Here is a 23197-nt window from a genome sequence, read left to right as displayed (position 1 = left end):
TTTCTTCTTTTTTATCGCGCAATAACGATTTCGTTATCACCGAGGCCGTTCAAGATGACAAAATTCGGCGCTACGAAAAATAATTAGCGCCTTTTCCCTCGTCTATGCGCCTCGGATTGCGATCTAATCAAACTTGTCTTGTGCAATCCCGCTTAAGGATAGATCCGTTTGGCACCCACACGACGCCGAACGAGAGATGCATTTATCTCGCCTCTCGCATAAATGTCCCGGAGTGCGCGAGTATACGGAACGATGAGCGCACTGAGGAGCCGAACCTTTAGCCGATCTCTCATCCGGAGAAAACGTGCGCGGACTTTTGAAGAGGATGAGGAGGAGGAGAAAGAGGAGGAGGAGGAGGAGGAGGAGAAGAGAAGCAGACGGGGCACGACTCTCGTTCGTGTCTACACCTGGTGCAATCGCGAGACCTCTTCGCCGAGTACCGGTTCGCATGAAGATATTAAGCAACGTCTGACGTAATCGCGTGCCCGGTCGTTCGTCGATCTAATCGTCTCGCCAATTATCCTTTCTCTCTTTCTCTTTTTCATGCCTCTTCCCGTTCCCGTTTCTTCTTCCGGTATATATGTCCCGCGTACTTTCCGCGAATGACGTTTTGTCGTTAGCTTGTAGCGAGCCTCCTTATTTTCGATGTTACCAATTTTGGGCGAGACGACAGCCTCGACCATCTCTTTGACGAGAAATGTCAAACTTAGTGAATTTAAAAAACGAAAAATCAACAATTAATATAATATTTTAGATTTTCCTTTTGTTTTCTTTTTAATTTAAAGATGTTAGAAGCAAATACTTTTCATGATATTATTGTGGCGTCAACTCGTACGAATCTGTCGGTTCGTAACTTCACATAAACTGCTATAACGATCTTTCTTGCGTGAATTAATTTTTGCACATTCAGCCACGACCGCCGGACATTATTTATTAAATCTTTATATAATTGCTTCGGTTTAATCCGTAGGATTCTCAAAAAGGACAATCTCGTAATTTTCGTTCGTGAATAATAAAGCAGATCAATGGAGTGCGCAGTTCGGTGGTACAGGAAACCGAAGGAACGGTCAGCGCATGTGGCGCGTTTTCGACCGTCTCGTGCGCGAGAGATATGGGACGCAAATCACCGGATGCGTTGGAAATGAAGAAGGGGATGACTGCGAACGCAGAGGTGGGGACCGCACGCAGAAAGAGACGGTTTGAAAAGCAATTTGCGGCCGGGAAGGATGAGGAGATCGCGTCCCATTCGGTATTTCCCCGCGCGTGGATGGCGTGCGAATCGGTCCAGGTCGCCGCTGCGCGATGATGCCGATGATGATGATGATGATGATGATGATGATGATGATGATGATGATGTTGCTGATTATAATGACGATGTTGAGCTCGTCTTAGGAGCCACAGCAACTGCGAGTCCTATGTTCCAGATATGCCTTTTCGTAATTTTTGCGAGATATCTCTTTAAACGGCCGTCTCGTGAAATGTTTCTCCGATTGTGATGACTTCGCGAAACTTCAATCTCTCATTACCGATCTGTATCGTTAAGATTTCGAAGCTGAATCGGAAAAGAATAGGATTTATTTGCGATTAAATTAATTATCTAGTCCTTTTTAACTTCCTCTTTTTTAACAGTCTTAAAAAGAAGAAATGGCGTTCTAAATGGCAGCTTTTTTTACATTTTTCTATTTACCAACGCTCAATATTTCGGAAATTAAATTTTGATCGAAAGTTGTATTCAAGATTAATTAAATAACGTTTTCTTTTCCTCGCCAAAAATAATTATATTTCGGAAATTAAATTTTGATCGAAAGTTGTATTCAAGACTAATTAAATAACGTTTTCCTTTCCTCGCCAAGAATAATTCTTTTCTTTAAAGGAATACTCATTTACTGTATTCCGATATCAGGTGTTTTTAATTTAGCGGCAATATTCGAGGAACTTGATATATCAACGGCATCATTTTGCATCCGCGAAAATGTGACGCTCTTTGTATAAACGGGGTCACCTGTATCGAACTGCGGTCTAAAGACGCCTAATTGCATCGATTACAGATACTTCGTTCAGAGCCGTTAAACATAGCCCCCTCGAACCGAGCGAGCAACGACTTCTCTGACAAAATCGGTTACCGATCTGATGAACTTTAATCAAATCCACCGCGGACGCCACACACGCTCGTGTATGTGATTAATTTGAATCGCGCCAAAAACTAAAATCGGACATCGATAATTAGATATTGATCTCGTGACGAAACGATCCTGTCCATCGGGTCACTTGTAAAATTATACTCTCGTGATTTAGCATTTCGTTATTTAATTCAGAACATGTAGTCAGAATTAAACCAAACTTATACGCGACGTCCGTCGTTTTAAAATCATTACCTAAAACTTATTCACCTAGATAGGAAAGTCACCGTTTCGTAAAATTATACAGTTCTACGTTACAAAATTATCTGCATTTTCCTATTTTTTAAATAAGAGTTATATCCGTGACTGTGTAAATAGAGCGAGCAAAGGGATCAGAAACGAGCGTTCACTCGCTCCTCTCTTTTGGCTACGAAAGAATTAAAATCACGAAGAATTTCCGTGGACTTCAAATGAAATGACAAGGAGACGGTTACTCTCGAGCAGCATTGAATTTAGTTTCTTTCAATTTAGTTTTCTTAATTTTATTAATTGGGTAGATTTAAGAAAACATTTTTCTGAGTTTAAAATATTTTCTCAAATCTGCCTAATACTTTTTTGAATTAAGGAAACTAAATTCAAAGATATCTATTTTCTTGCCAAATAATAAATATCTTTTTCAGTGTACAATTCCGTGATCGTGTCCCTCACGATTTCCCCCTACTTCCGCTTTTTTAACGCCATGCGTCGCCGTCGCTCTTCCTCCAGAATCCCTCTTGGTGTCGGCACGACTGGTTTTTGCGCAACCCCTCATATCGCCTAGGATCGCATGCAAGCGCGCGCGCGCGCGCGCGGCAAGCGATGAACTTTTCCGTATCGGGAACGCTTATGAAATAATTCATCGCGAATCGGTATCCGCGCGCTTCTCGGCCGGCTAAAGGTCCGCTCGCACCTCGCGGCGACGAAAGGGAAAGGATGCTGTGAGGATGAGCGCAGGCGAGCCGCGTCAATCGTTCGCCTCGTACAATTGTCTCGTCGACGACATCGAGATTAGAAATGACTCAATAACGCGTTCTCGAATCGAATATTCGTAGCGATACAGACGGAGGGTCCCTGACATTTTCAATCTCTTTGAACGCGGGTGTTTCGCCGAGACGAAGTGAAGGTGAGGATACAACTTTCTTCAAGGAGTTCTGAGAGTTGCGCGTATATATCGCGCTTTGTGACGGTCCAACTAAAGGATACGTCCAAGAACAAATAGTAATTGCGATCAGATAATATTTAAGCGCGAAAGGGCGAAAGTCAAATTCTACCGAGGGAGACCTCGCTTCACCTGTCTGTGGACCGAGCGTTAAGCTTCCGACGTATTAAATCTTCATCTTTACTCGTGGCACGACGCTTTTGTGCATCGCCGGACGAGCTACGTTTGTCGGATTCTTCGTATTGGAGAACACGAAAAGCAACGACTCACGCTGCTCAATCGTGTTGCGACTCTATCCGCGGCGCGTCGAACACGGCGCGTCTACATAACGCTATCGATAAATCTATCCGGGATGCATCCTTTAAGATGTTCTTGCTGCTGTCGGATTACCCAACATCGACAAAGCACCCGCGCCGATCTCTGCTCCGACGGATAAGAAGGGGGACAAGGGGAGGACGGGGGGATAGGTTAGCTTCGTGCGAGCAAATCCTCGTGAAGTAACAGAATAAAGTTGCGCAAGCCGTATCGTGGGTGAGAAGACGGTACCCCGGAGAATCGAAGGAAGACCGCGCGGAACGCGGCGCAACGGCGTAGAATCGACGGAGAGAGAGAGAGCATCCTCGCATACTGAATTACATCCCCCCAGATTGAGGAAATCTCAAATCTAATTAGGGAAAATTTGGGAAAAAAGCTGAAAGGACAAATATTTTATCGCAAAACATTTTCAGGCTCGAAAGGCGAAGACTACTGCCTATGAAGAAATACGGAAGTGTAGTCCATTTATCACAAATAACTTAAAAAATCCGAATAAAATTTCGCAACTTGTGTGTGTGTGTGTGTGTGTGTGTGTGTGTGTGTGTTGTGTGTGTGTGTGTGTGTGTGTGTGTGTGTGTGTGTGTGTGTGTGTGTGTGTGTGTGTGTGTGTGTGTGTGTGTGTGTGTGTGTGTGTGTGTGTGTGTGTGTGTGTGTGTGTGTGTGTGTGTGTGAAACACTAAATTCATAGTGTCAAGTTATACTCAATTTGAGTAATTTTTAATCATTCCTGCAGGTCACCACTGCTCCTACTTAATATTCGTTAATTTAACTAAACCAATGAAGTTAAAATAATGCTATTTTGTGTTAAAATAATAAATTTTGATATATGGTAGTCAAAAACAAGAAAATATTATCTAACTTAAGGTATTTAAATTTTATCCTTTAATATGTAACAGTGAACAGCAGTACGTATACGTGAGGTAAGAATCGAGTGTAAAACTGTACAACTTGGCGACATAGAACATTTAAAAAACGAAATTACAACTAATTAATTTGAAGAAGCTAATTGATTTAATATTATCTATCAAGAGATGTTTAATTTTTTCTCAATTTTTCCCTACAACGCTTGATTCAGTTTTGAATATATTATAACGACTATAACGAATATAGGTATATGTGTTTCATATATTATCAAGGATAATTCTTGCGGGATATGTCGTTTCTTCCGATCTCGCAGCCTCGACGCCACTGGCGAAGGACGGAGATAGTCGAAAGGAAGAGAAAGGACGCTCCGCGAGAGTTCATCGCGTTACGTAAGTGACGTGAATGCGGCTTAAAGGTGCGGTGGAAGCGCGAAGAGTCCGCGATCGGTTGTGTCGCTCTGACATTTTCTCCGTAAATACTAATAGGACGACGCTCTCGCGTGATTCGTTGTTCGATTCACGTCTCTCGCTACTTCATCACCGTCGCCCACCTCGATCGCTCATTAGGATCCGTTTCCTCTTTTAACTTTCGCGTCAAAGTACGAACCTGTGGAGAATCGTCCCTTTTCAATTTTCACGGCCAGAAAAAATGCGAAACAGTTCGTTCACATGGGCCCGAGGTCGGTGACCCACAGGCGAACGATTTCAAGAATTTCAGCGTCGCCGAGAGAGGGTGGAGCGAGAGAGAAAACACGCCGCGAGAGACGCGCGAAAGAGGATGAAAAAACGAGGAAAAGACGACGATCCCTGATTTCTGAAGAAACCAGGACAATGACGCTTTCGGGAAGGATCGTTTTTAAGTTCCTATTATTGTTCGGGATCGGGCATCGCTTCTCGCAGGACCTTCTAAGTCCCGTGTGAGAAAAATTCCCTTGCGCAAACCCTAGGAGGGTACAAAAGACACTTAGGATGTATATCCTGGCACGTTTCATCCTCGTGCCTGCTTTTATTCCCCGCATGATGTTTCCCTTAGCCGTAAATTTTTTTCCTCTCTAAAGCCACTCGCCGCACCTTTCTTCGGTGTATGACGACGTGCGACCAGGTAGGACTTCCTCCTGGCCAGGCATGTCATCCGACCGCGATCCAGAAAGTTTCAAAATTCTTGCGGTCGCCAGTGATAAATATAACGTTGAACGGCCAATCATCGGCCGAATGTGAAGCCCCGAAATTTCTATCATCGAGATAATTTTAGTTGCAACTCGATTTATTATCTTATCTTCAAAATGTTTTAATTTAGTATTATTATTGTCGATCGTAATGTTTCAAAACTTTAATTAGTTCCTAATCATTTAATTCAAGTCTGATTAAATCGTAATTATTAATTCAAAATTATTCATTATGATTTACGTAACAATTAATAATAGCAAACGTATTAAGCAAATCATTCGGTTTATATTTAATTTGCAAAAAACTAATTATTTATTTTAATTACTTGCTGCACACATTCCTTTTAATAATATAGCATAATAATAATATAGCATAATAATATAGCATAATAATAATATAACATTAGTTTTGTTGGTGTATTTGGCTATAATTTTATTGACAAAATATTTCCTTGCGGAATTGTAAGAGTCACAAGAAATAATAAGACTTTTTCTTTTATTTAATAATACACAAGTGGAGAATGTAAATTATTTGCAAGCATATACATATATATTAATGCATCGAATTTCTGCATCCCTGCTGAAATTAAAAAAAAAGAAAATAGATTTTAAAGAATTGTACAATTTTCAAGTATCGATATTTATCTGCTATTGACATATAATATACATCCTCATTGTTCAAAGTCACATAATATCGTATTACGTATACCTAAACGTATATCTCATCCCGTTCGGAGTTACAGCATTCTTGTTAGCAATGAGGAACGCGTATCGGGAAGCTCCTTCGGAACTCCGAACGAAATTCGTGAAGAAACGATCACCATTAGCGCACACGTGCGTCGCAGAAAGTTCGTAGAAGCAATTTCCATGACGGCGACCACCTGCGAGCCCTAATCGAGCCTTAATGTGCAATAAGGAGAATAATGACGCTGCCGATAATAACGAACGGACTCTTTGTGTTGACAATAATAGAGTGAAAGTGGTCCAATAAGTGGCGTGCCGTCGAAATTACGGGATGTCGGATGTCGCGTGTCACCGGGAGTCGCGCGACTTTTTTTCTTTCTCCGCCTTGCTCTCTCAATTGCTACACGAGATGGAGAAACGTTTTCGAATGGACGTCAGTTTCGTGAATGGATTACGCCTTTCTCGATGACGAAGAAACAGACACGAAACGCCGAGCTGACGAATTTGCGTGCGTCAACAAATAATGACAATCAGTCATTTCTCGTTTCGGCAAAAATATTTGCGCATTTGCATTATAGTAGGGGAGAGTTGGCAATTACCGCGCGGTTGACAATTCCGTGCCATTGTTTATCTCAATAACTATTTGTATTACGCGCCTACAATGATGTTAATATCATAGAGTAATACCAAGGTCGGTAGCGACGCGCCATTTACCGACTTTGAGTAACACGAAATACCCCACCCGCATGCGCCGTCAATGCGTTCCGGCCGTCCATGTAAACACAGTGCGCTCTGGAAGCTTCTCTGCTTGCTCGTTGCAATTTTGCTGGTAGTTTCGATAAGAGGTGAGTAACATAATATTTTCATTAGAGAAATAATCCTGATGGATTTGATAAGCTAAAACACTATAAAATTAGGTTGCAAAGTGATTTTAGAAACACGCGTTTCTTTCCTATATATTTTAAGGTTGTAAAGTGAAATGATTGAGTTTGATAATTTCGCGCCCAAGGTATAATACTCATAGGTATAACGATAACTGTGTGTTAAGAGTTACCAAGACTGTTTAGTTTACAATGTAAGGTGCTTACAGAAAAGATCGTTGCTTAAGTTTTGATTTGAATTTATAATGATCGTTATTTGTTAACGCATTCACTTATTTTTATATGTAGGTACCTACTAGACGATATTAATGCATAAATATAAGAAAAACATTTTGTTATTGTGTTCTACTTCATGTCACTGGCTGAAGCCAGAGTAATTTTTATAGGTACGGCTTTATTAAACTGGGCACGATTTTATCAGACCTGGTCACGATATTATCAGACCAGTTTGATAATACCGCGTTTTCTCACTTTTTGAAAAATTATTAATATTTTAGTTTGTGTTTAACTTTCAACATTATTGGTATGATATATGGATAGCCAAATAAATGACCTATCTAAAACTGCACAGTTTGTTTTTTTGAAGCATTTCTGAGCTTAGATATACGCTTCGGTTCTTAGGGGCTCGGTAATTGCCAACTCTCCCCATTTTCTCTTCTTTTATTACTATACAATAACTTTCATACTCCAGCAACCCAGGAGTACCCTGAGTATCTCATGTTACGAGCACCACGCCTTGCGGTTTCGCGATCACCAAATCTAATCTCTACAATTGAACAACTCAACATATCCCGTATTTTCCTATTAATACGACCTTACTCTATCGCTGCATGCAGAACTTATTGCCAAATATTTATTAATTATATAATAAACAAGGTTTAAAGACTCATATCCATGGCACTTGACAACATCCAATTTCACAATTTCTTTCTCTGCAACGACTACACGCACGATCAAACAATGAATTTTCCACTAAATAGGTTTTATCCCAAGGGTAATAAGTTCATGGTGGAACCAACAGATAGGGCCTATTAGTTTAGTAGAAACCTTGCTGTCGCATATTAGGAGCCTATCTCATAACAGGGGACTTTCCTCTATGATATGGTAATATATTTTAGTATATGCTAAAAAAGCAAGGATTATTATTCTCGATATTTTTTATCTTCTTTCAGCGAGAAAATATGGCATTCCATTATCAACCATATTGCGAGAGTTGTAACCGATATCCCTATGTCGGCAGAGTATCCGTAGGAGAGGAGGATGATCGTGTTGACTTTATCTATCAATTTGTGAAGAGAAGATATGTTCAGTACCACGAGAATATTAGCATATTTTATACTGCCCCTGACATAATTGGGCCACCTAAATTTTCAAACTATGGAGAACTCTTTCATTTACCAGTCTTTAGATATGACATGGTATGTGTATTTTCTGGTACTATCTGTTACTGTCCTGTACTGTAAAGTAATTGCAAACTAAATTTACGCTACAAGAGTTTGTAGTATTTAACACTTTTTGATTTTTTAATACAGACACCTCGTAATGTTGGTATCTCAACATCTCCATGGGAAAACAAAGTACAGAATTACGAGATTCATGTTATAGCTTGGAATTGGGTGTCGTCGGTCGAAAAAAATTATATTGGTATGTAATTGTATTAGTATGTAATGTATTAATATTTGAATTGGTAAATAAGATATTGTTAGAGATATATTTTTGCATGTTGAGAAGAGAATATAATTATATTTTCTATTTTGAAGATCTCAACTTTCATGAAGCTGTATATCCAGTCAGAGTCACTATATATGAAATGTATAATCCTGGAAACGTAATTCAAATTTGGGCTCAAGATTCTAATAATAATCAGTGGTTTAAGTTGTGGGATGAATCGTCTCAAATTGTACCGCCGACATCAAGATTATTTTCTCCACCATTATCGCATCCGTGTAACTTTAAAACCGATCTTCTCAGATTGGTATTTAGGAACAGCTCACCTAAGTCTTACACAATGCTAGATGCTGTGATGCTTATCGGTACATCAGAATTGATCCTACCTAGAAATCCTAACGAGAGTTTAACTAATCTGTTAAAAAGAATTAACTGCATGTACTCTCCATGCCATGAGGAAGTTCATAATTTAACAGCAGATTTAAATAGTGCAAATTTGGATATAGTTCATCTGCAACAGAATTTTCCCGAATATTGCATTATTTGTGAAAGGTATATTATAATCGTTGATATTAAGTAATATTCAATATTTTTTTATTCTTTTAATAATAAATATTAATTTATTCTGATGTTATTTGCAGCGATGTAACGACCTCTTATAAGAGAAACAAAAAGGTATCTCGGGAGGTGATCCCGGGTTATGTACAACCCCTTGGACAAAGATATTCGCGTCGTATTTTATTAAAAAGCCATTCAAATTATACGAAGCGTATGAAACTCTCTTCGGATGAGTCCAAGGAGCTATCACGCAGTTTGTCAGACTTTCCTGTAAAGTATTCTAAGAAGTCTATTTTTCGTAATATTTATTGCAATGTCATTTCGTGTATTAAAGTTTTATATTTTATCTTTGCAGGATGAAATACTGCTAAAAATATTTAAAAACTTAGATTTGACGACGTTATGCCGCATGAGTGAAGTAAATTGGCGCTTTAATAATTTAATACGGGACCCTGAACTCTATACACGTTTAAACGTGCGATGGATTAAATCTGATAAATATATGTGCGATATATTTTGTTATTTTACACCTAGATGTAAATATTTGCGACAATTAGATCTTACAGGATGCTACTTTGTTGTCAAGGATTTTATAAAATTTCTTGACATTTGCGGCAAGTGTTTAACGCACTTAAGATTAAGTCACTGCGATTCTGTCGATAGTTCTGTCTTACTTAAAATTTCAGACATATGCAAAAATTTAAAAGGTACGTATGCATGTTATGTATATTGTGTATATATAATTGTTAAGATTATGGATGAATTGCATATGACTAATACATATTCTTTTAAGAATTGGATCTAAATAGTTGTGGACGTATAAACGACGAAGGATTTTCGTATCTCGAGAGACTGAATAGTTTGGAACATTTAAACTTTAGTAGTCTACGTATAAAGGCTCAACGTGTTTGCAAAATACTGCAAAAAAATCAAGGGATGCATGAGTTACATTTGGAAGAACTATATATACCTGAATTAATGAAACTTGTGAACCCTAATATGAGAAACATAGACGTTGTTGCAAAAGAATTGAAAAATTCATGTCGCGACGTGGAAGTAATAAGTTTATTGTATACTATTGATCTTACATCTCAGGGTATTGATGCCCTTGCTGACTGTAAAAATTTACGAAAATTGCATCTTTCCCTGTAAGTATGTGCTACATTTTCTCTTAAAATACCATATTTTTTAATCGAAATTTGTGTGTATGCTTCTCTTGCATTTCGAGCATCTTGAAAATGTTACATTGATTTTCTCTTTGCGATTGAAGTACTGCAATAATTATATGATTTTTGTTACAGACACCCAATCGCTGAGAACAGCTTGAGCAGATTACTTTCTTCCTGTCAACGTTTGGAAGGAGTTTATCTTGCCTCTATTGCCCTCACTGATCGCATTTTAAAATTACTAACGGGGTGCCAAAACATGGAAGAGTTACATCTTTTTCGTGTGCAACGTGCTACATATGAGAATTTATCCATTATTATGGAACAATGTCCTAAACTGCAAAAGTTTTATCTCATATGTTGTGATGTTAGTCGAAATAATGATATGATCAATGAATGGAAGAAAGAATATCCGCAAGTATCTGTCTATGTATTCGACTACTACGATTTATATAGTCGATAATTTTAATAGTTTCTGTTTACTATTTTGGGTCATATCAACAATTTACTTTTTACTTATATTTACTTTTTATATTTTCATATTTACATATTTACTTTTTAAAAATAATCTAGTGAACTATTGTATGTTGTAAAAGAAGTTAATGCCTAATAAAAATAAAATATTCATATTTATTTATTATTATATAAATAATAATCGATTATATAAATATAATCGAAGTGTTGAAGCCTTTTTTCTGCGATGTTGATCGGTTGTCTCATTGCTGCGTCGCGGCTTGAATCACAGTCAAGATCGTTGTTATTCACATTTTAACAGTTTTATTACGTTGAAATTAACTTATTATTTTGAAAAATGATAATGTTAAAAAAAACGAACGCGTGGTCGCCACGCGCGTTAGAAGTGAAACTTCTGAAGGCAAGGCTTTGCCATAACTTTTCTGAAATTAATACAAAAACAATACAACGGAATTAGTCACTCCAAGCCGGCGGCAAATCGAAAATGTAGCGTTACACGCAGTTCTCACTATATCCGTCTCGCCAGTGCCGTACGCCTGATCGAATTTTCGTGACGCGTTTTCGAGTCGCAAAATCGAACTTACTTACCGTGTCAAAGAAGTTTCATTTCGTACGCCTATTGGTCGAATTTTCGTTACACCTTCAAGTTTCCCAAAATTCGTGTCGCTTTTCCGTGTCGCAAAATCGAACTTACTACCGTGCCAAAAGAAGGAGCCGTCTCGCCAATGCCGTACGCCTATTGGTCGAATTTTTTTTACACTTTTCGTGTCGCAAAATTTGTGTCGCGAAATTCGTGATTTCGTGTCGCATCGAACTCACTACCGTGCCTAAAGAAGTTTTATTTCAAAAGTTTTACTTCAAAAAGTATTATCGGAGATTGCTCTTTTACTCTAGATTCCCATTCCATCATTTCCGGATGTCGCAGGCGATCAGAATCAACCCTTCGCGGTTCGGACACATGTAAAGTGGCGAACGAGTCCTAGAACTCGACATTTCTCCTCTTCAACCTCTCGGTATCTCTTTTTTTCCCTTCTGTTCGTCCCCATCCAACGAGATGATGCGTGCGCACACGTGCGTTTCGTAGCTCGGGTAAGATCATTCCGAATCTTACATGAGGAGCGCAAGAGAAGCCGACAACGTGGCGGGAGAGGGAGAAAGGCCGTGGTGGAGGCAAAAAAGGGATTGGAAAGGAAACCTGTAACGGTCGTAGGAGTCGTGGGAAAGCGATCGGCGGGATCTCGTAGGTTTCTTCTTCCGTGAGGTGCGCGGGCGACGGGATAAGGGGAAGAGTCGGCGCATTGTTCGACACACGACCAGGACCCAGGGTTGGCCCTGGTTACGACCCCTCGTCAGTCCCTCTCCCTTTGCCCCTCGGCTCGTACGCTCCCGCAATGACGCAGAATAAACGAAGCGGGGATTTCTTCCACCCCGCGGTTGCCAATGACGAGAAACGTCTGATTTACCGCGTTTTGATACTCGGCGATGACCCTCATCCCTTCTCCGGTGCGGTATCCACCTCTTATTGGTGTGCAATATGAATTATCCGGAAAATATGAAAGCTGCCAGAAATCATAAGTTGTATTAATTGTATTGTACTATAATATTTTAGTGTTATGAATAATAAAATGATCTTTAATACATAATGAAGTTGAGATAATGAACTTATGGTTGACAAACTGGAGCATCTCATCGGGTAATTGCTATGGCGACTATTTTCTTTTACAATACATCGACCATTGTACTGTTCTCCGGTATCAGTTTCCATGAAATTATTGTGCCGATAAAATAATCATGTTCCTAAATATTCAATTACCTGGCACTTTACTACGTTGGATATTATTGCAGCTGGTTACTCAAGCCACGCGAAGTCACCGAGGGTGTTATTCGCTAACCGTTCCCGCGTGTCGCCATTAATCTTGGCGGAATGGTGTGTCCCCTCGATTCGCGAAGGGCACCGGACTCGTTTCACGCACCCCCGGCTTAGCGCACGAAACTTTATGCAAATGACTCGCCATTCACAACTATAACGCAACGCCATTTGCGCTGATCTCTGTGCTGTCTGGAAAAAAAGACTGCGCTCCCCGACATGCAGCCCCCGATGTCAGGGATGAAATTTCGAGCTCGCTCGAAGAAGACGTATTGAGAGCGCGATTTCTATGCCGTAATCAGGTTTCAAAGGAAGCGTAATTTCGTCGAAACGCAGAGTTCTCATCAAGATTCGCCAATTCGCAACGGTTTTTTTTCCATTTTTCTGTAGTCTCTCTCTCTCCTCTTCGACGAAAAAAAAAATATATCGGTGCGTTGAACAAACATTTTTCTAATAGAATTTTACTGCAGCGCTCGTCGCTATTTATCAGTATTTGTCGTTTGTTTCACGTTTGTCAATTTGAACCAGCGAATGCTCGAATTTCGAAAATATTTCAGGCACGCTGATTCAAGACAGCTTCGTCCGAGTTCCTTTTTTATCTCGGAAGATCATCTTGCCGGATTTTCCCATACCGATGGAACACCTGCTTGAATCCGGGGAGAACAGTTCTGAAGACTGTACGATTTCTATGGTCATAGTGCGTATAGCCTTCAAGACCTCTCCTAAACGCTTCGGAGCCACGTGACCGCATTATGATCGAGTACCTGAAAGACTCTTCGATGCACCTTAGCAACAGTCCTTTGTGCAACTCTTATAAATAACTCTTGGAAACCGACTGACATAATTCCTCGTAATTTTGGAAATCCAGGTAGTTTATGGAATATGTTATAAGGCCATCAGAGCTACAATGAACACATCGCAAATTCAAGTAATATTTGCAATGTGCCCCTTTCCCCTCCCTCCTCATTAGACAATTTCTCGTTACGCTTATAGAATCCATCATTATTTACATAATAACCAACCATTTCTATCTCACTACTTATTGCTTGGCTGCTTTTAAAACAATTGACTAAATATCTCTGTACACAACGAAGCAGAATTATTCCCTGATGAATACTGCTGATGGTGACCACGAAGTGACGTTCGTGTCTTCTAGAAGACGAGGTCAACTCCTTCTTAAACCCGCAGGATTGAACTAAGCGGTAAATCGTCCGAGCAGAGTTTGTTCGATGACCTGACAGTATCTCTCATCCTAATCCTCGGAGCGATTTATCAATTTACTAACAATCGTGCGAGACGATCTCTTAAAGATCGAAAGGAGTAACGGGCGTAACGAGGCGCGAGGGCGCGAATTGTAAATATTTTACGCGCGCTAAGATTCTCTCGGAGCTGATATCGCAAAGAAAATGGCTGGAAGCGCGGGCGTACTTTCAGAAGAGTTAACAAGATATAAAGTAATCAGAAATTTGCATGCAAAGCTGCAAAGTACATTGAAGCTCAAAATGCAGATCAAGGAGCTTATCAAAACTTCAATATAGAAATATGCTATTTTATTATTTAAAATGCCGAAAAATATTAATATTTAAATTTTAAACGTCAAATAGCAATTCTCCTTTGCTCTCTCTCTCTCTCTCTCTCTTTTTTTTTTATTGTCATTCTCATATTTTTTTTATTTAGACCAGCGACATTTGCGGGCTATTGGAAATCGGATTCCCTTTAAATAGAATAATCGATATCGTCGCTCCTCCTATCGATCTTTTCTCCAGAAAAGATCCGTTCCGCGCGTGAATACAATCGTTCGCAAATGCGAATTATGTATCGTGTACTCCTAACTAGACGTCGATCGACGATAATCGGCTCCACGAGAAGGAAGCGGAAGGGCTGGACCGGCGCGTGAATCGTTTAGATACGGAGATTCGTTCCCCGGAGGTAGAAGGAGAGGCCGATTACATGAGGAAGCGCGGAGGCTCGGGGGCCCCCGGAGCCAACGCCCAGTCAATCTCGAGGACACGGCTAGGAGCGATCACCTCGGTCGGAGGCCTCCGAACGGCCACCGACCGACCGAACGACCGACCGCTTCCTTTTAGGCATAAATTCCTTCAATACGCCCGCGGCTGCTGCTGTTGTAAACACACTCTGTCGCAGGCAGGTAAACTTCAAACGCAGGGTCCTCAACCTCGGGCTGCACTATGCATGCAGAATACCACCCGCGGTGGGTGACCCGCTCCCGGGGATCACTCGCGCGATTATAATTGCTGATAAAAGAGGGACGCGACTCACATCAGTCGAGCAACGCTGATGAATTAAACGCGAAAGCCAACAGTGACGAGGAAAGATCTAAGACTTGACGAATCGGGATTGCCGACGAGTAGCGCGTTTATAATTACGCTCCATTTATCGCACGGATTATATTTGAGTTTTAGCACCAATAATTAAAATTGTTAGCTTAACACGTCGATAAATAACTTTGGCGATAGCTATATCGTTAAGTGATAGTTAAAATTATATATTGGTCTTTCAGTCTTCTCCATTTTGTGTATCAATATTGATCGGCCGCGATATTTTTCTATTCACCCAGAACTAGACGGAAAGTCAATTGGGGCATGATTAACTTTGATTAACGCGTGTTCGCGAGATGGAAGCTATCTGCTCCTATTCTAACAAGTAGCCGGCGCCGCGTCTTCCTCGTCGAGAACGAGCTGATTGCCCCGGGCGTCGCGTCAGAGGCACCATCGTCTCGCGTTTAATCGCGCCGGATGACGGATATCGGCTGTTACGCGCGATAATGCGCGCTCTCGTAATACCGGATCCCTGGGACCGTTCCGAGGGAAGCAAGCACGGCATGCAGGCTTCCTCGGCGAGAGCGGAGAAAGGAGGATCGGAATGCGGTGGCGGCGGTGGCGGCGGTGGCGGCGGTGGCGGCGGTGACGACGGTGGGCGCTTAATCGAGGGTCATCGCCGCGACGCGTAACGATACTTTAAACCCGTCCGACTGCACGTTGTCGCTCAGGAACTATAATCGTCCTGGGAAAAAGCCTGTACTCGCCCGGCGCGACGCAACGCGACGTTCGGTTCATTCGTTAGCCAGCGCGGCGCGTCTCCGCGGGCGCGTGTAATCTCGTCCTTCGGTAGCTCGAACGCGGACCGTACCTGAGGCGGAGCGGCTTTGCTAACCGACACCGATTAACGAGACGATAGGGACAATAATGAGTTTCCTTCTCTTATTGAGTCGTTTGCGGGCCTTATGTGCCAGGTCGAATATATAAATACACACGAATAGGAATAAATGTGTATATAAATACTTAAACTGGATATATTCCAATAAAACGGCGATATAGTGCCCTGACATCCGATCCAATGCAAATTTCATAAATTGTCAGAAATAATAAGTAACCTAACTTTTATCAATTTATTATAGAAACAAGCGATGAGAAATGGTATTACAGGGAGAACATCTGCCTTTAATTCGGATCGAGTTAAAGCCTCGTGCAATAAGATACGTTATCTACATAAATGATGCTTCCGCAGATTGATATTAAATCAGGTTATGAAAACGGCCGTTCGCCGTGTCCATTAAGTTACTTTAATTTTTCAGAATAATCTATGAGGTCGAATAAATTAGATCGAGTGGCTGCGCACGCGGAGATTAGCCGATCTGTCCGCGCGCGAACGAGCGATCTTGTTTTTCTCGCCTCGTCGCGCGGTGCATCGCTGCGAGTTGATTAAATCACTGCTCGACTCTCATAAATGTAAAATGTTGATCGTCATTATCACGGTTTTATTAACTCCGCGTAAGATCTCGTAAAACCGACGCTTTGAGACGCTCTCTCTCGTTTCTCTATATACATACTCGCCGAACGGGCCCAATATTATTTCCCTTGAGCTTGCGATTTAATCGCTCTTCCCGAGGAACTCTCACGCCTATACGTAAACTACGATTATTCATTAATAGCCTTCTTGCATTGCGACTTTTGCGCATCTCAGTGCGGTTTGCCTTAGAATCCAAATCGCCAAAGCGATGATAAATTAATGGAGCGTCAAGACGAAATCGCCTACGATATTTATGCATTTATTACTAGCATTTAGAGACGTCAATCTATGCGAAGTATTAAAATAGATATACGATTTAGGGATTCGAGTTAACAAACGTGTGGCAACTCGCTTAAGGGGTTACATACGTTTGACAGACATAAAACTAGTCGAAATTATGGGCAGTTCTATGAAAATATTACGCCAGGATATATCAAATATTTAACTAATTTTACCTAAACAGCGATTAACGAGAATTAAGCATCAAAGAATCAAACGAGCTGATTTGAAAGTCAATGATGAGACTGTCATTACTGAAGATATTGAAGAAATAACAGCTGCAGTTGAATCTCTCACTTTCTCGGGACAGCAATCGTGAATGCCGGCACATCTCGGTAAATTTCAACGCCCTATCAACAGGTAGTATGAATTAAAACTCACTACAATGTTCACAGAATTATAATTTAATGTACCGCGCCGTTTTTTCAAGGGTCCCCCTCATCGTCGGTAAATTATGAGCCATTCTGACTCCGTCTCTCTCCGCTGTTTAACACTTTACATGGGTACACACGTCTATGTTCTCATATTTACGCGTCCGCGTGCGCGCGGACCGGCGGATTTCAGCATCCGTTTCGCGAGAGAGCCATCCGGTCCGGGCTTGCGAAGTGTCTCCGGCCGGCTCGCCGCGCCGTGGCGTTTTATGATATGCAGATAAGCCGACCAGGGATGCAGGGCTATAAATAATTGCCCCGCGAACTGGAAACTGGTGGCTTAATGCCGCGCAATCGCGCTTGCTGGTACGGCCGCGATCGGCCGACGATCATTACAGGTATCGAAGCCGGGAAAGTAGGAAAGAGTTTTATCAGTACCCCACCGCGAACGTACAATCCACGCCGGCGTTTAGGCCCCGCACGGAATTAGCCTTGGACTCCGCCTTCCGTTTTATCTGTTTCACTTCCTATCGCACGACTGCCGAATGGACGGATCTACCAAGAGGATTTGCATCGCAAATGTATCGTGTTGTCGGTGCCGTTCATAAGTCCACGAATCAAAAGGAAAAATATAGTCTCGTATCTTTTTTTTGGCGTTATTTTCTGTGCCTTCTCGCTATTTCGATTCTCTTGTATTCCGATCTTTGTTAAAAGTCTGAATGCGCACTATCATTTTATTTTTAAAAAATTATTAGAAAAAGTAACTAATGTTTAAGATTAAAAACAAACGTATTTATTTTAAAACCTGCAATAATAACAGTTTTATTTTGTATTATTTACGATTTATTATCTTGTACCTTTATTTTATTGTACATCGTGTGTATTCGTGGACGTAGGTAACTTTGCTCTGATGCTTTTGATGCAAATTCCTAATTCGTTGTGCCGCTGTTTTATACCTTATATTTATAACGTCGACCGAGACGGAGACTGAGCTTCACCCTGCATCCTTCTCACTCCCTCTTGTCTAATATCCTCGGAAAACTGCAGGAAATTACCTTCTCTATTCACCGTGGTCAGTAGTGGCCGGTTCGGTCCGACCAACCGCGTAGTGCAAAAGGCGCAAAAAGCGACCGTGGAAATAAAACGAATCCGGTACACGCTTCCGGACGCATCAAGATTCCGCCTGTATCATCCGTCCGTATATATCTGAGATACCTGAACGGAGCCGGGTATCCTGTGCGCGCTCCTCGAGACTCCTGGTGTGCGTTCGAGCATGTAATGATCGCGGCCGTCTCATCCCCGACACAGGAAGAGGAACAGGTTTTTCCATTTTTCGTGGTCTTATCGGCCTGCCTTAACCCACGAAGACGTCAATTCCGCGGATGTTGCCGCAGCGAAAAACAAGGACGAGAGGCACTGAATGCTCTCGGGCGGCGGAACGACGCCAACAGGATGTTCGAGTCGCGTACGTTTCGAGTCGGGCGGCAGCGACGACGACGTAAGCCGCGCTTCGCGAAAATAAACGGACGGGGAAGAAGAAAAAGAGGATGGAAAAAAGACGCGACGATTGATCACCTTCGAAGTGGCGAGTCCCTTGCGCCGGCTAATCGTACGGAACAGGTTCGGGTCACGCGTGATATAAATTAGAATTTTTAGGTATGACTGCGATACAAGTTCATAAAAAATCATAAATGATTAAATGTAACTCTACGTAATTTCAGCACGAAATAATAATTTATAAGAAGTAATGGAGTTCTTGATAATTAAGTAAATTTTATTTAAATAACTATGTTTAATGATTAATTAATATAAGTTCATAAAAAATCATAACTAATTAAATGTAACTCTACGTAACTTCAGCACGAAATAATAATTTATATGAAGTAATGGAGTTCTTGATTATTAAGTATTTTATTTAAATAACTATTTTTAATGATTAAGTATTTTCTGATGCATTATGATTCCTGTTATGACAATAAACATTCATATATTATACGTAAGTTTTAATAGATTATTCTTTTATAATTTCCCCCACAATTTTCCTATATATTGTGCTTTTAAGTATGTATCCAGCAAACAACTTTTATATATAACATTCTAGTTATAAATATAGTAATTATAATCTTCGCTATTATTATAAAAAAAAATCAATACCATACCTTGTTAATTTTACTGTCACGTAGGGCAATTACCTAATCTTATTAGCATTATTCTCGTGTAAATATATAAAGTATAAATATTATATTGGATTTGTATTTGATTGCATTAACATTAGATATTCGGTAAATGAAAATACTCTTTAGTCATGCGCATAATATGCTAAAAGAACGATCGGCGGCGTGTCGAAACATCCCGTACTCGGCGATGGTTCCGAGCCCAGGACACCTGCATCTGAGGCGAGATTCCAGAGACGGTAATCCACCTTATCCCAACACAGGATCGTACCGCGGAGATCTTGTGGGCGTGCCGGGATACCTTGGACCTAATTTCGGCGCGTATCCTTTGCTCCTCTTCCCGTTACCGTCCTCTCTTCCTCCACGCCACCTCCCTCGCGCGCCTAGTTCTTTTATATCCCGCAACCAGAAATTATTTATAATCCTTTCAGGCTCGACGATACACGCTCGAGGAAGCCGGCTAACGCCCGATTTAAAGGACCCGTAGGACACGCTGGGTATATTAATCACGATTCACCGAGTCACGTTCCCGAATTTCTCTCGACGTTGGAGAATTTTTGAACGTGTCTCACCCCCGACATAATCGAGAAGACGCGGGCCGACTGTTACGAAAATTATTAGGGAAAATGCGCCCGTGTGGAAAAGATGGCGTTTCACAATGGACACGAATTCCTTGATAAATTCGAAAAGAACTTTTCGTTAATAAGAATGCATTAAATAAAGTGCTTCTAAATGTCACTTTTGTTTATATAATAATATATAAGATTATATAAGCAAGAAATATCAATCTCTTTTTTTTATTATTCAATGTTGCTTGAGTCATTACACGGATTAAAAGTTATCATAGAAATCCCTATGTGTCTACTGAGAAAGAAATACACGTAATCTAATAAATATTAGAATATTGATATTTGAATCCCTCTTAATTCCTGCGACTATGAAATCTTCTCTCGGATACTCCCCAATGTTTCTCCTCGAAAAACGACACCCTCGGCAAAGAGAGCTGCCGTGAAAGGCATTAAGCCGTAGGAATCGGTTCTTCGACATAGATCGCTCCCTCATACCTTCCAGCCACGTAGATCTTCCGAGATATCGACGGGAGGCGGGACGGTTGGGTGACGCGGGGGATTGGGCAGAAAAAAAGGAACTGCCATCTTGAATGAGGATGAAGATGCACCGAGCACCTGGGAAGAAGTGGGCAGACATAGGGCGGCCGGTGTACCGTAAGATCAAAGGCCGTCTCCATCGATCGAAATATTGAATGCCTGCTCGAAATCCCCCGGTGCCTTTGCCGCCCTACCGAGATTCCGCTTCCCTTTCCCGCTTTATGCCCTTTCCATCCGACTTATCGACGTCTCAGCATCACGATATTTCTCGAGCGCCGCTATGCCTACGAATCGGAGATTAAACGAAAAACTGGTCAATCTAGCGGCGGCGGCTGCGTAGATCTTGTAACGCCACCGAAACTGTCACGACGTGGAAAGACGCAACTCGGCCTGATAGATCGATTAACAGGTACTGGTACATCGAGGCTGATTGGAGACCCGATATGCTGATCGCTGTATGAGTAAAACGAGAGTCATGTAATACGTAAATTTCCGCCTCAAGGGAGCTCTAATCAAGACCGAACGACTTCGTTTTTTATTAGTGTTCATTAAATTGTTCATTTTTTAATTCAATTTTATTAACTCACAAAGACGCTTCAAATGACTTCGCTAATAGAGATAATTTGTTAGAAGATGTTCTAAGAACAGAACTGATTAAAAATAGTGAAACTAATAATGTATGAAGAGACAGAGTAGAGATAATGAAGAAAAGGATATCACAACTGTCGGAAGGAAATAAAATATGGGGGATCGATGTTTGAGCGGCGGTGAAAAGGATATCTTCTACTTTTTTTTCAATTTACCCGGCACTAGGTCAATTCAGCAGAAAGGAATCGAAATGGCGCGCTGCGAAAGATATACGGAGGGGGAGGAAGGAGAGGTTACCTAAAGGTTCATAGAGAGCCTCTCGCGAGCGGAGGTGTAGCATTACGAAAGACGAAACCTGTAATAACAGAGGCATCTGCTCTTTCTCCTCGTCTTGTTCTTTCACCCAACGGCTTCCAACGGTTGGGTTGGTCACAAGTGCGCGTGCCCCCTGAAAATTCCCCCCCCCACCACCACCACCACCCGTCTACCCCCGTCTCCGAGAGACTCGTCAGGCCCCTCTCGCCGTCATCGGCATCACCACCCGCTGCAATCCCCTTTCCCTTCTCTCGGCGACGACGACGTCGGCGGTGTCGCTGTCGCTGTCGCCTGTTCTTGAATTTCGCAGTTGCAGCTGCGGGATTCCTCCTCGGACGAACCTGAACAAACGCCCGCCTGTTGTGCCGCGGCGTCGAATTACATGGTCATTCAAATCATCGGTGACGATTACCGTCTCTCTGAAGCGAGCCGGTGCTACGTCTCGACGGCTCGAGATCCCGTTTCGAGATTTCACCAAAAATGTTGGACCCCCCCCGTTGACCCCGGCTGTGTCTTCTCTCAAAACGCACCCCGATCCGGATTGGAGACGAAATACCACGTGCAAACGCGTTTTAGATTACTAAATAAGTATTAAATAAAAAAATATTCGGAAATGTAATATAAACTATTGTAAAAAGTATATCTCAAACACGAAAAAGATTCTATTATAATTATAATGTTTATGAAATTTTACAATAAAAATTTATGAATTTGCAATCGCTGCAAAAAGAAACATCTCGCGAACCGTTAGATCAGTTGGTGAAAATCACGCAAAAAATCTGTGATATAAAGCCGCCTTCTCGGCCAATGTTTTTCTCGAAAATCGCGAGACGTACGTCTCTGCGGGATTTCGTAATCGTGATGCCATTCGTGAAATTGCCGCCGTCGCAATTCGCCGGGCTCCCGGCACGGCTTGCCGCTCTCGCTCCGGCTCGCGCGAAATTTCTTCGCGCTCGGGCACGGCCGGAGATGCCCGCGCGGACGGGACGGCCGGACGACAATTACGAATGCCAGTCGTCGCGCTTGCACGCGGGCTTGTACACGGGCGAACGCGCGTGCACATGGCACGCTTGGGCGCAGCGCCTTTCCTCCTTCGCGGTCGTCGCCGCTCGCGGCGGTCGGTCGTCGGTCATCGAACTCGCGGGAGATCCAAAATAAACGGTCGCGGCGCGGCGGCACTACGTGCGATCGCTACTGGCCGCCGCGCCGCGACAGCGTCGGAGGACCGACGCGACGGCCGTATGCACTCTACTTGCGGTGCTCCATCCCGAAACCACCGACGACAAACCACCCGCGCCACGCACGTCGCGGTTTGACATCCTAAGGGCTGCGCCGCTATTGCCATTCTCTACTTAGGGAGCTAATAAAATAATGCATTTACAGGAAAACGACAAACAAAATGTGCTGATTTATTCGATACGAATTTGGCGATGAATGGGGTTCCTTTCTAAAAAAAGGCATGTTAAGTCGATAGTCGAATTTATTGTTGCCGCTTTTCCGCGATGCTGATTGGTTTTCTCGCTGCGCTTACTTCATTTGCAGCTGTCATCGTATATTTTGACAGTTGTGTGTATCAAGAAATTAATAGTGTAAT

At 41.9% G+C, this 23197-nt stretch overlaps 1 protein-coding gene and 1 long non-coding RNA gene across 4 annotated transcripts in view; one reads left to right on the top strand and one right to left on the bottom strand.

The window, feature by feature from the left end:
* The window catches only part of LOC139775549 (uncharacterized), a 117596-nt gene that overhangs the window by 8002 nt on the left and 86397 nt on the right, over nt 1-23197 (bottom strand). The window lies entirely within an intron of this gene.
* On the top strand, nt 6239-11256 carry LOC139775527 (F-box/LRR-repeat protein 4-like). 3 transcript variants are annotated; one of them, XM_071711578.1, is made up of 8 exons: nt 6239-7191; nt 8468-8645; nt 8760-8871; nt 8988-9447; nt 9537-9723; nt 9809-10160; nt 10247-10601; nt 10755-11256. In XM_071711578.1, exons 2-8 carry the CDS (start codon nt 8643-8645, stop codon nt 11080-11082), a joined length of 1797 nt encoding a protein of 598 aa, XP_071567679.1. In that variant the 5' UTR covers nt 6239-7191; nt 8468-8642; the 3' UTR covers nt 11083-11256. The 3 variants fall into 3 exon arrangements, with proteins under 3 accessions (XP_071567679.1, XP_071567678.1, XP_071567677.1); XM_071711577.1 differs by having other exon boundaries at nt 8400-8645; XM_071711576.1 differs by lacking the exon at nt 6239-7191 and adding an exon at nt 7886-8331 and having other exon boundaries at nt 8400-8645.

Source organism: Temnothorax nylanderi, unplaced genomic scaffold, assembly GCF_030848795.1.
Source record: "Temnothorax nylanderi isolate EJ_2023f unplaced genomic scaffold, tnyl_v1.0 TNYL_tig0100_pilon, whole genome shotgun sequence".
NCBI classification, from domain to species: domain Eukaryota; kingdom Metazoa; phylum Arthropoda; class Insecta; order Hymenoptera; family Formicidae; genus Temnothorax; species Temnothorax nylanderi.
This window is presented reverse-complemented; position numbering and strand designations above follow the sequence as displayed.

Bases quoted from the DNA above. Each gene is read 5' to 3' on its own strand.
- LOC139775527 (XM_071711576.1), top strand. The intron at 9,724-9,808 runs GTAAAGTATTCT...TTATCTTTGCAG, and splicing joins GCAGTTTGTCAGACTTTCCT to GATGAAATACTGCTAAAAAT. The intron at 10,161-10,246 runs GTACGTATGCAT...TATTCTTTTAAG, and splicing joins CATATGCAAAAATTTAAAAG to AATTGGATCTAAATAGTTGT.